Consider the following 14,323-nt stretch of genomic DNA (forward strand, 5'->3'; position numbering starts at 1 on the left):
GCATATGTTTGTTAATTATTTTGAACCAACACCACTGGCGCTCCAGGCCATTCCTGTAGGCAGGGCTTGGCAGGATTATGTAGTGCTGGGGATTAAACCCTGAGCTCCTAAGAGTCATTCCCACCCAGTCCATTGAGTTATCTTACCCACTTGATGCATTTCCATGCCTTCTTTAACAGTTCTTCGCATTCTCCCCTCTCTTTCCTTTAATTGCATTTTCCTTTTTCCATAGATAAAATTAGAATATGAACTCTGTATTAAATCAAAGCACAATCTGATTCATCAATCTGTGCTCTCCATTTGTCACAACATACATGAAGGCAGGAATTTTCCTGTCCCCAAGTATTCAGTGATGTTAATAGATAATAGGCTCACACACATCTTTAGAAAGAACAAATAATGCTAATCATTAATTTTAACAGTATCTTCAGTATTCTAGTTAGGTATTTAGTGTGGCTCTATGATCTGAGCCAAAGAAAGAAAAGTAATTAGGCACTGGACTAAGCTTAGTCTGTGTGTTATGTCATGTAATATTCCCAACCTTCTGGTAGAGATTCCAGTGATCCTCAGGAATCTCAGGATACTGGTCGTCACTCATGGTACTTCTAAGTAAACCAGGCAACGGGACCTCCCCTCATCTTGGTGGACTTCAGTACTTGAACTCTTTCATATTTGCTTTTGAAAGTGCTTAGTCTTCCTATGTATCTTTGTAATCAGCAAAAAGACATTGTTGAAAAAGATTTAACAAATGTTTACTATAATGTATATACATTAAAACTTCAGTTCCCAACGTTAATTTATTATTTTGTGACTTTTATGAAAGAAAACGTGCTTTTCTTAGAAATAAGGGGAAAAAGAAACATGAAAATTAGATTACTTAACTACACATGTAGTGAAAAATTTTGAAAACTTGTGTGTCATAAGTTTCTTTAAGAGCTGTTTGCTTAAGACTTTCTCAACTTGGTACAAAATGTCCTTGCTTTAAGTTTCACGGAGAAGCATAATTATTTTCATAAGTATTTGTCTGTGTGCTTACAGTAATTGAGTTCTGGAGGTATACACCCCAATGATGATGAAATGTCTTATGAAAGTAAAGTATGTATTTACCAATGGAGGTTGGGTGTTGCAGAAAATAATGTTACAGGAAAGTATTTGTGTGTGGTCCTTTTGGTTTTGGATCACACTTCACTGGGCTTGGGGCTTACTACTGGCTCTTTGCTTAGCAATCAATATATTCTAAAGTAAATGAGCATTATTAGGTAATGATAAATGGTGTTTACCATATATATATTTGTCATATAGAATGCCTCCTTAAACAGGATAACATTTGAAATCATGTAGATCATTTAATGTATTTGGTGCAGATTATTTTGTAAGGCCCAAATTATGTAGGGAAGAAAACAAAAATTGTTCCAAATACTTTGTTAGAGACATACTCCCACCAGAGAATTTAAGAATTAAGTGACATGATCAATGTATATTTTTGGGGGGCCAGAGCAATATTACAGGGGTAAGGAACTCGCCTTACATGCAGTTGTCCTAGATTCTATCCCTGGCACCACATATAGTCCTCCAGCCCTGCTAGGAATGATCCCTGAGCACAGAGCCAAGAGGAGACCCTGAGCACCATTGGCTGCACCCCTCAACTCCAAAAAATGTGTCTTTCTCTTCAGAACTAATATTTTGGAACTGATTAAGGGCTGGAAATTAGAAACTGATTTCCATATGGCATAGAAATAGTTTGGAGTCCAAATGAGAAATAATTCAGTTAAAGATTTCAGCTCTAATGATTGTTGTTTGTTTATAGAAATAGTTTGGAGTCCAAATAAGAAAATATTCAGTTAAAAATAGCACAGCGGTAGGGCGTTCGCCTTATAAGCGGCCAACATGGCCGACCTGAGTTCGATTCCTCCGCCCCTCTCGGAGAGCCTGGCAAGCTGCCGAGAGTATTCGATGTGCCAGACACAGTAACAACAAAGTCTCCAATGGAGACGTTACTGGGCCCGCTCGAGCAAATCGACGATCAACGGGAGGGCCTTTACCTTTTACCTTTTTAAAGATTTCAGCCCTAATGATAGCAAAATTATAAGATAATCAAAACACACAAGGACCAATTAAATCAAAGGGTAGGTGAAAAGAGACAGACATTTCTGATAACCAGAAATAAGTATTTGTAATTCAGGTCAGTAAGCTGGCTTCCAGATATTGATTTGAGAATTGTTGTCACGTGGATGATGGTTGAAGCTATTTATTCAAATGGAATCGTCTGAGTATGGCATGCAGTGTGAGACAACAGGAGAACTAAATTTGAAGATAGTTCATGTACAATAGAAAAGTACATGAAAATAAAGACATACAATGTCCTAATAGGTTTTCAGTTACAAGGTTTCCTTTTGGAGGTGAATTTATATCAAATAAAGTTAGCATTAGATATATACATTATATACACAGTGATATATTGACCCATACAGTGATATATTGACCCATAGTATTTACTTTAAAGGGGATATGTCATTTTAATAAGTGAGTAAATTGCATGGATATATGAAATATTTTTGTGCCTTGAAAAGAATTCACTCTAAATAATGTGATGAATCTAAAAAGTACATATGAGAACATAGTCATATGAGACAAGAATTTTTTAACACTTAGATCCATAGATAAAAGCTTAAGTCAAACTGACTAATTGAAGGAGTGTCAAATCACTCTTTTTAAGCTACTCTCTTATATAACTAAATAAGTTCCTTCAAAAGCTAAGAGTTTTCATAGGAGCTCTTATTTGGTGAAATACATTTGGGTAGAATAAATCTCTGGAGTAAATATTTTTACCAATAGAACAACAAGTTTTATCAGTTCCCCTGACCAAGAGAATAGTCGCTAGTCTTTTAAGTAGATGACATTTCTTTCTCCAATTCTAAATTTTGGTTAGATTTCTCAGTGTATTTGGGGGAGAGGGAGTTGTCTTTGATCCACACATGACAAGGCTCAGTGGTGACTCCATGTACTCAGGAATTACTCCTGGTGGTGCTCGGGGACCATATGGGATGCTGAGGATTGAACCTGGGTTTGTCGTATGCAAGACATACACCTTGCCCACTGTACTATCTCTCCAGCCCACTTATTGCATTTCTTGTTCAGTTCATCCCTTGTATCTCTTTATGAAATATCCACCTGAGAGCAACAACTGTGTTGCAGCCTTAATTTCTATCGGTCATTACCTCGTAATGTTTTTGTGTTAAGCATATTTTTTGTTGTTGTTGACTTTAGCATGAGGTTCTTTTGTAAACTTCAATTTTTAACCCATCATCCTGTACAGTTAGAATCCTCCATTACTGAGCAGGGTGATACAGGTAGGACATTTTCCTTGCACATGCCAATCTGGGTTCAATCTCCAGCCTCCACTTCCCTCCCCAATATAATCCCTCCAATTTCACCAGGAGTGATCCCTGAGCACAGAGCCAGGACTAAGCTCTGAGTATCACTGGGTGTGGCACCAAAACAAAACAAAAGAATCTTCTAATATTAATTATGACTTTTTAAATATTGGACATATTCCTGAAAAAGTACATGGTAAAAATTTTGCAATTGTTATAACATAAATATCACAGCAAAAATGTACAATAAGGAATTATAAAAAAATAATGGCCAAAAAAGGTGAATTGTAAAGTTAATTTGTTAAAACCTAATTTTCAATCAAGTAATGGGATAATTTAATAGCATATACTTGCGTTTTATTTTGCTTTGTTTCATATTCAAAAGGGAGCACAAATTAGTATTTCTATTTGCACACTGTATAGTTCTCTGTATCTCTATTTTCACAAAATATTGCATTTAGAATTACTGCCTTCCAGCATAAAAATTCTCATCTTTTCAAGCAATGTAAATTTGTTTTCTTGCCAGATTATACTTACTACAGGAGAAGAATGAAGCACCACATTTAGAAAAAGACTTCAGTAGCAGAACTCAAATTGAATAGGTTACATGAAAATATTCAATTTTTAAAATCTAAAAAATAAGTAAACCCATTGAACATATAGGATTATTGCAATTTAACTGCTGTGTTTATAGAAGACTTACTTAGTAAAACATGCAATAATTTTGATATGTTTATAAACCATTACAGTCTAGAATAACCATAGCATAATGTGGTGGGTATATTTACATAATGATAATGTTGATTACAACTCCAGAATTTAAGAAATTTGTCTAAATCAATGGAATAAATTACAATCATATAATTCAATAAATAATGTAGATAAGACTCAGTTAATCCTAAAGAATTTGAGGATTGTGTGCCTGGATAGTTTTCATATTGCAATGTGTAACACCTGTGATATCTACATTATCTTACATTATGTTTTTATTATATAAAAGGCTTTGCTTTGCAAGAAAAATAAGAGAACATAATTATAAGAAGACTAAAAATCTAATATTATGGTAAATTTAATTAGATTTCAGAACATCTTACATCCACTTTGAACACTTTTCTTAGGTATTTCATTGGACTTAGATATTTTCAGTCTTTCTAACCAAATAATTGTTAATGATCACTGTTGACATGTTTCGTTTGTAGATAGCATGCTAATCTATCTAATCTTGCTCAGAACACAGTGTTCTGCAGAAGGTAAGCACCAGAGTAGCACTGTAGCACTGTCTTCCTGTTTTTCATCAATTTGCTTGAGCGGGCCCAGTAATGTCTCCATTGTGAGTCTTGTTGTTACTGTGTTTGGCATATTGAATATGTCATGGGGAGTTTGCCAGGTTTTGCCCTGTGGGCGAGATACTCTCAGTAGCTTACCGGGCTCTCTGGAGAGGGGCAGAAGAATTGAACCCGACTTGGCTGGGCTGGCCGTGTACAAGGCAAACGCCCTACCATTGTGCTATTGCTCCAGCCCCAAGCAACAGAGTAATGTCCATTATATTTCTAGACAGAAAAGTCAAAACAGTTGTTATGTTCATGTATTGGAATAGTATTATTATTCAGTAAGAAAGTAAAATACTGATTTATGTTACAATGTGGATATAACCTAAAAACAGTATGTTAAGTGAAAGAAGTCAGAGATGAGATCACATATTGAAGAACTCAGTTTATAGAAAATTACAAACTTGTGATTACTAATAGCTAGTGGAGAGAATATAGGGGAATATAGGGGAATGACTGGTGTGAGATGGTTTAATGTTCTAAAATGAAAAAGTGACAATGGCTAGATAAATGAATACATTAAAAGCCAGTGAATTATATATCTTAATTTATGGTATCTGAGTAGCTCAATTAAATGTTTCGTAGAAATTAGCTAGAAATGTAAGCCTTCAACTTTTAGCTTTAATTGATTATTTCAATTTATATATTTTATCAATTTTGCATTTGTTTCTTGAAAACTTATTTTTTAAAAGGTAAATAAGTGAAGTAATGTTTTGTATTAACTTGACTGTGTGAATTCAGTGTTTACATACATGTATATTGAATCATCTCATTGCACACTCTTCATGTATGGCAGTTTTATCAAGTAAACCTCAGTAAAGAGTGACAGACAAAAATCCCACTAAGATAGCATAAGAACAAGAAGCTGAGAAAACTGTTGTTGGAGAAGAGTTGACTATACATAAAAAATAAAAAGAATAGCAAGTAGCCTAATGAAAAGTAATAAGAAGGAAATAGGAAGATAATATTTGAATTTCCTCTGCATCTAAAATGCGCCTTAGCTACTGGTGTGCAGACTCCATAGAATTACTCTACTCAAATGAGAAACATACAGGGTATGTTAAAATAACAAGCAAAATAGAATGCGCTTTTCATGTACTGATCATAGTACTTCAAATGGCATGAATTGGAGACCCTCTAATCAGGCTGTAACTGAAGAAGCCTGAGGGAAAATTGACCATGAGAACATATCCTTAGGATGGAAATGGTGGTTTGAGTGATGATGACCTGTTTAATAATGATACTGCTGATGTTATACAAGGTTAAATGATTTCATTTATATCCATATCAAGAAATAACACAAAAGTTCTAAACCTTAGTAACTATAGGAGTCTTAGTAGATAAATAAATAAAGGACACAAAAATTTATATCTAAATACATTTCCTCAGTCTGAAATTGCCTATATATTTATATTAATAAACCAGCAAAGTATTTGGCAAGCCTAAAATTTTATATTTATATCAGTTTTTACCTTATCACATTTTATTTGATGCATCAGTTGGTGAAAAAATGGATGTTTCATCCCTTTTACAACCATTTCCGGTGGTTGAGTTATTCCTTTATACGTTTGTGCCTATATCTCATGACATTGTAAATTGTTTTTTTATTCTGCAGGGTTGGCCCCCTTTATTAAACAAGTCATAATGTTTAATGGGTTTTTCCTGTTTAGGACAATTCAAATTTCTGTCATGGAAGCCTCCAGATGAATGCCGTTCTTGGTCTTGGTTTCCGTATAGATTACACAGTTCAACCTTTATTGCCAGGCGATAGCACAGAGGGTAGAGATTTGCCTTGCACGTGGCTAACCTGGTTAGCCCAGGTTCAATTCCTCCGCCCCTCTCAGAGACTGGCAAGCTACTGAGAGTATCTTGCTCTCACGGCAAAGCCTGGCAAACTACCCATGACGTATTCGATATGCCAAATGCAGTAGCAACAAGTCTCACAATAGAGACTTTAGTGGGCCCACTTGAGCAAATGGTTGAACAACGGGAGGACAGTGCTACAATGCAGTGCATATTAAATATTTGGCCGAAACTAGGAGAAGTTACGTAAATAAATCTAGACCGATGTAAAAACTGGCTTCACAAACAATCAGATACAATACATGCAAAACAGTGCCCAAGAGAAATAGACTATATTAAAACGTGATTGGTTGAGCCAGTAATTCTTGCTTATGGGTGTCTGATTCACAGTCCTACTGAGGACATTAGTCATTGGTAATATGAGTTAAAGCTGAAAGGTAACGTGGAGAAACAACTCTAGAGCAGCAATTATATAGAAAGAAGTACTGATTATTTTTCACTGGGACAGCTGATTGACACTTTTTTAATATGCCATAAACTGAGTCCAAAATGAACAGACATAACATAACTAACCTCCAGCAACAACAATGATTCTTCTGAAGATGACTAATTTGGTTGTTACATGGTGGCATTGGTAAAGATTTTTTTTATATTATTTTCACTCTTGCTGCATGATAAATTCTACTGGGCTAGAAAAAAATATTTTGGCATCTTCTAACCCTGTTATTTAATTATGCAAAATAGTTGAAATGTAAGGACACTTGAACTCTGTGCACATATCTCATTAATCTTTGTATCCTCAATATGTATCAGGGATAGATATTAAACACAATGCCTTATGTTTGCAAACTTATTTTGAATATAATCTATCCTCTTATATTGGTTTCAACACATTGAATTTCGATGTAATCCAACATGATCCCACAAGCTACTACAGATGTTTCTGCTTGCTAGCCCGAGTGTAGCCCAACTGTTAAAATTCAGAGCTAAACAAATCTGATTAAAATTCATAAGTACAAAAGGATTAAAATGCTTGAAATGCTGCAGGGTACTCTCAGATTTATTCCCTGAGGTACAGAACTGTTGCCACAGAAACATTCAGCAGATCTTAATAAATCTCTCACATACTTACTTTTGTTTCATATTCCCATGGTTTGGATGTGTCCTGAATCTTTTTGTCAGAGTGCTATTGGCAGCTTTTCTCCATGCTTATTTATAAATACCTTCTAGTCCCGCAAAGAACAAAGGTGATTTGGAAAAAATGTTCTTTTGACTTTTTTCTTTCCGTAAGAAAAAACAACAAATGGAGGGTATCATTGATTAGAAATAGTTTCACCAATTGAAGAAAATCTGAATGATAGGGTAGGAGGGAATATGGAGAAATCCAAACAGAAAAATCACTTCAGCAATTGTAATGGTAATGACATTTTAGAACAACTTGGAGCATAAGTTAAAAAAAAACACTTTGAATTTTTGAATGATTTTTTAAATATTTTATTTGAGGCACCATGTTTAACAATATTGTTGATGGTAGGGTTGCAATCATACGATGCTCCAACACCATGGTCCCCACCAGACTGTCTACTTTCCCTTAGTATTGTCCCAGGGTTCCCTTCCATCCAGTCTCCTCCCAACTCCAAGATTGGTGCTATAAACCAGTTCTCAGGTTCTATTGCTTTGGTGTTTTGCTATTGCCTTATTATATTTCTTTATATACCCCAAATAAGAGAGATCATTCTGTATACATTTCTGTTCTTTGATGGACTTCACTCAACGTTTTTCTTTCTAGCTCAATTGGATGATTTTTTGAACCATATAAAGTGTTTATTATACATATTTCCTATTACATTGTGGGACCGGAGCGATAACACAGCGGGTCGGGTGTTTGCCTTACACGCGGCCGACCCGGGTTTGAATCCGAAGAGTCTGGCAAGCTACCGAGAGTATCCTGCCCACATGGCAAAGCCTGGCAAGCTGCCTGTGATGTATGCGATATGCCAAAAACAGTAACAAGTCTCACAATGGAGACATTACTGGTGCCCGCTTGAGCAAATTGATGAACAAGGGGAAAACAATGCTACAGTGCAGTGCTATTACATTGTGAGTCAAATTCTTTCCTACTATACACTTCCCCATTTCAAGGCAGGTATAGGGCCATAAACTCCTAGTATGAGAGGCATCTGCTGCTCTACATGCATTATTTTACCTACTTTGAAAAAAATCATTTAGGTCCATCTAATACAGAGGGATATAAGCATAATCAAAATTAATATGCCATAAATAAAATTGGTTCTTATATTCAAAGTATTCACATTTCTTTTGTGTTTGTTTTGGGGTCATGGCTGGTGATACTTGAGACTAACTTGTGGCTCTGTGGTCAGAAATCACTCCTCGGAGGGCTCTTTGGATCATATAGGGTGCTGGGAATTGAACCCAAGTAAGCAGCATGCAAGGTACCCTACCCACTGTACTATCTTTCCAGTCCTAACATTTTTTTTTCAAAAAGAATTTATGAAGAATGTTAAACTATGAGTTTATGGAACATCTTGTTTAATCGATTATATGTTCATAATATGTTTCTATAATAACCAACACTTGGCAATCCATTGGTTGATAAAATTATGGATATTTGCAAGTCAAGGAGTTTGATGTTGAGGTTACAAAAGCAATATGGTCATGAGGTCAGAGAGATAGTTCAGGGATTAAGGTGTTTGCCTTGCACACAGATCTTCCAAATTCTCATGGCCAGAAGTCCTTATGGTCACAGAGGAATCCTAAGAGTAAGCCCAGAGCACTGCTGGTTATGATCCCTAATCCCCCAAAGCAAAACAAAACAAAATAACATGTGTTCTCTACTCTAAAAAATTTAGTTCTAAGGGGAACATGTAAACAGAGGAATTATAGTCATGTGATATTGGAGATATAATTTAGGGTAGAGTTTTCTGTTGATCCTAATCCTTATCACTAAACTTTTAGTTTCATTAATTGATTGCAAAAATAAATCTTGCTGTGCATGAGAAACAGCTTACTCATATTTTCATGTGTGTGGTGACACTGATTTAGGGAGTATCATAGAAATTGATGAGGTAGGTCTTATACTAGATCTGACCTTCAGCAGTTAAGACAAAGAAGCATCCACATAATTTTATCATTAAGAACTAGTTTCACACCCCCCTTTTATAGCAGTAGCAATTACTAGAGGGAATTAACCTTCTTTACAGGTAACCAAACTACCACAACTGTTTGAAAGGTTCAGATTGCTTTTTATTGTCTCATTTAGTGTGGTACACACTGAACAAAAAACCTGAACCTAGTTAACTCTCTCCTAGTCTAAGATCCTGAGGATTACAGAGGATTGGCCATCTCTATTGAGCAAAAGCAAGAGAAGACAGCATATTTAATCTTGGAACATTTCAATTAAAATCAACTTGATTTCATGTAAGTTTCTAACACCATAGGAGACATAAAAATATTTTATTTATTGAAAACACTTTATTTTCAAACATGGATATGGTTTGATTTATGCATTTGCTTTTCAGTTTTTGAAATTATTACAACTATATCTTCAGGAAGTTTCATTAATAATACATTTTACTATTGATAATGCCATTATAAATACACAGAAATGGAAAGTTAATTTCTCTTTTGTACTGAACATCAGACAAACAGTAAAATATGGCAGATTTATTGAAGTATGGACATGGACATGTATTAAAGGAAAGATATGAGAATGAATAATGAAGAATCAGAAAAAATCCAAAGTACTTTAAAACATTTGCTCAACTGAAATAATTTCATGTTCACTTGCTATTCTCCAATATAATTATAATTTTAGCAGACATCATGTTTTTCTACCTTTTTTTCCCTTTTTCCTGCCCCTTCCCTCTCTGAGTTCCTTCTGCCCCCACATCATGATTTTCTAAAACTTACATAAATTTCTATTACTTTCTACTTCCTAAAGTGAGGGATTATTTATAATTTTTCTTCTGAAATTATAGTTTTCATGTACAATAAATAAATGACAATTCACTGTTTTCTTTTCCTTCAAAATGACTAAGAGAAGAGATTGTTACTTCATCCAAGTGCTGGTAAAATAAGGTTCATATTTTTTTTATGTTGAATAAAGCATTTCCATTTTATTATCATATAGAAATAAAAATAAAATTAATTTAGGCATTAAATATAAAAAAGAAATAGTAAAAAGGATAATCAACTTAACAAAGTTTTGCTTTTGTGACTTAAAAGATGAAGCGAGGAGGGATACTTTGATGGAATAGATTTTTAATCATCTATTGAAATAAGGTGAATTAACATGGAGTAGAGTTGGACTAAAACTCGATCATTTTGACAATGTATTTTAATTCCCTATGGAACATTTCTTTTAAATATTGATTACGCTGAGATTTTTCTGTAGCTGGTTAGCTAAGTCAAAGAAATTCTGCGAGTAATGTTAATATTTCAAGAAAAATATTTTTTTTCATTGCTGAGATTGATCCAGTCAAGAATTCTTTGTCTCTCAATTCCTTTCATGGAAATTAGCCTGTATCTAGCAGTTACAACCTCTTGGCATTCTGTCAGCTGTGAAAGAGTTGTGCTGACATAAAATGAAGAACAGAGATATGGTAATATTTGGATTTTCACAATTAGGAGACTCTGCACCTATATCTCTGACTTCAAAATTAATTTATATATTTAGTAGTTCATTTACTTATTAAATGTACTCTAAAGTGACCAGACGGCTTCCTCAAAATGGTAGAAGTATTTTCACCAAGAACTCTTATGAAATTTGAGTAGGATTAAGAGCCAAATAGGTAACCTGTAGCAGATTTTTCTTTCTAAAGCTGATTTTTTTCTGTTTTATATTTTAACATCCACAAAGCATATACATATATGTATATGTATATATGAAACTTTAGCATTTATAATAAAATTGTCACTTCAGGAAGACACTAATAATTATGTAGAGACTTCTGATCCAAGAGTTATAAGCTGCACATTTGAAGATCAAAAACTAAAACCACAGAAAAGTGTAGTCTCAGCTTCAGTAGAGGTTAGAGATTCAGTAGCACTGAACAAATTCGCTTTTATTTTTAGGGTCCATTTCATCCTCTGGAGCGATAGCACAGCGGGTAGGGCGTTTGCCTTACAAGCGGCCAACATGGCCGACCCGAGTTCGATTCCTCCGCCCCTCTCGGAGAGCCCGGCAAGCTACCGAGAGTATTCGATATGCCAGACACAGTAACAACAAAGTCTCCAATGGAGACGTTACTGGGCCCGCTCGAGCAAATCGACGATCAACGGGAGGGCCTTTACCTTACCTTACCTTACCTTCATCCTTTGTAAAATAAAGGCTCTAAGTAGGTTATTCATGGTAAGTATATTTAATGAATATGTGAAATAACAGAATAACTGACACTTTCAAACCAAAATATAGCTGTCATGTTGAAAACCTCATTATTGAAAACCTCGTTTCAAATGACACATTTCAACAACCCATGGGAGGGGCCAGATGGTGACTTCGGTTCTAGTGTTTTCCATTTATGAGGTGAAAGTGTGTGATCTTTGAATTTGAGTGTAATATGACTTCTTAATTTTAAATATTAAGATATTTCAAAACTCCAATTCTGGGTATGAGCAAATATTCTTCAAAGATTGTGGCAACTTGTTTCACATTAAGATTAAATAGTATATATAATATGTTTACAATTTATTTTCTTATTTAGTGAAACCATCCAGGGGGTTCAATTTTAGTAGTTGTAATGTTTACTAATTGTACCAAAACGATTGTGCTATCTCACTTAGGATAGAATGCAAAAAAAGAATAATTTATATTAATAATGCATACAATTATATATTACCTTCTATAATTATATTTCTGAGTCATAGGAATAAAATATGTTGATAGGATAAATATTTAAGCATTGCTATTATGGCATACTGGTTCATGCATTTTGTTGCTTAAGACTACAGTGAATAAAATTAAAAGCCATGCATTTGTAGACCAGATAACACTAATGGTTGTTATTAAATATGCTAATAATATTGAATATCATTACATTAATGTTACTTTTCAAACTTGGCTTTTAGACTGTTCTGTTGCCTGTTAGTAAATAAGCCATATTACTGTATTTGTATTAGTTAGCTTTATCAAAACAGTATTTCTTGAATAGCCAATTCATTCTCAGTGAGCAGGTTTTCATGTTTCAAGAACAGGAAAACAAAGAAGCTCCGAGAAATAATAATGGCAGCCCTAGGAAAACAGGAATGTCAATTCTGATATTTATGAAATACAATATAATAGATTAAATCTATGTTTCTTTCCAGTATATATATATATATATATAAACCCACCATATATCTTATACCAGCAACATTTTGTTAATGAAAAAAATTACATCTCTGTGTTCATATTTTCTACTATGAACTAACTCAAAAACTTGAAAAAAATACACTTTATTTCATGCTAATATTTTATTTTTATTAGTTGCTTAGGAAATACAGGGTTATAATAGTAAGAATAATCTTTCATAGAGTATTTTAAGAATGGTCAATCTGTATAATTTACTTTTTGAGGGAAATTTATTACAAAAATGGTCTATTAAGAGAAATACTTTAAATTGGTCTTTCAGAAGTGATTATCCAGGAAAAGAGTTTTTTTTTTTTTGTTTTGTTCTTTTATTTTTAATGGTAACTAAAAAGTAGAACCCTGTTTTGAAGAGCAGAAGAGAGAGGTACCTAAAAGCATGTAAGCATTGTTGATTTCTACTAGTATTTGCTTGTTAGAGAGTACGTTTTCAGATAACTCACTCTTCATATTACAAAATGATTTTGAGCTTTCTTCCAAGTGCAGTTTATACTTTTCCTGGGGGAAGTTTTAGAGTATGCTATTGGGTGAAAAACTGATTTGAGGAAACATAACAGAGTCAAATATCACTGTCACTGTCCTCCCGTTGTTCATTGATTTTCTCAAGCAGGCCCAGTAACTTCTCCATCGTGAGACTTGTTGCTACTGTGTTTGGCATATTGATTACATCACGGGTAGCTTGCCAGGCTTTGCTGTGCGGGCGAGATACTCTCGGTAGCTTGCCGGGCTCTTCAAGAGGGCCAGAGGAATCGAACTCGGGTCGGCCATGTTTTCAGTGTGCAAGGCAAACACCCTACCCACTGTGCTATTGCTCCAGCCCAGGGTCAAATATAAGAAATGAGGAAAAGATTTAGTATGGGTCCAGAAAGATAGTAGAGGATAAGGTGTTAGCCTTGTATGCAGTCTACCTAGTACTATTCCTGACTTTTCATGTGGCTCCCAGAGCACTGCCAGAGGTCACTTAAGCAGACGGAAGTACTTCCAGGTGTGGTCCTCAAACAAGAACAATTTAGTATAAGATAATTAGAAAAATACAGTATTTTACAATATTTTTTGCATTTCATAGTATACTACCCAAAGCTATATACTTTAGCTCACTGATTCAATTCAATGAGAGGCTGGAAAATTAATAATGTAAATTTCACTAAATTACAAAGAAAGCAGATATTTTAGAAATCAATTTATCAAGAAACAAAAAAATACTATCAGCAAAGTAAATTGTGGTAAAATACATAGGAAAAAACCAAGCTACAAGCTATTGAAAATAATGACAATACTGAGAATAATTAAAGTATTTTAATTGACTTATAAAAATTATAGTAAACCAATAAGTTGCAGCCACATTATTAAAGTTTCTCCTACATATAGATATTTCAACCTCTTCTGGTTACAGATAATTTGACTTATCCTGTGGCAGTAAGGCAGTAAATTCATTAAGAATTTGTATGTGCATA

General features: G+C 34.4%; 1 protein-coding gene across 1 annotated transcript in view; it reads right to left on the reverse strand.

Moving 5' to 3' along the window:
• Positions 1-11,024: 11,024 nt before the first annotated feature.
• Positions 11,025-14,323, reverse strand: part of GLRA3 (glycine receptor alpha 3) — a 203,312-nt gene continuing 200,013 nt past the window's right edge. Inside the window, exon 11 of the mRNA XM_056114225.1 lies at positions 11,025-11,099. Within this exon, the coding sequence (XP_055970200.1) occupies positions 11,052-11,099 (48 nt within the window). The 3' untranslated portion in view covers positions 11,025-11,051. The remainder of the gene's footprint in view (positions 11,100-14,323) is intronic.

Source organism: Sorex fumeus, unplaced genomic scaffold (assembly GCF_029834395.1).
Source record: "Sorex fumeus unplaced genomic scaffold, SorFum_2.1 ptg000024l, whole genome shotgun sequence".
Classification (NCBI taxonomy): Eukaryota; Metazoa; Chordata; class Mammalia; order Eulipotyphla; family Soricidae; genus Sorex; species Sorex fumeus.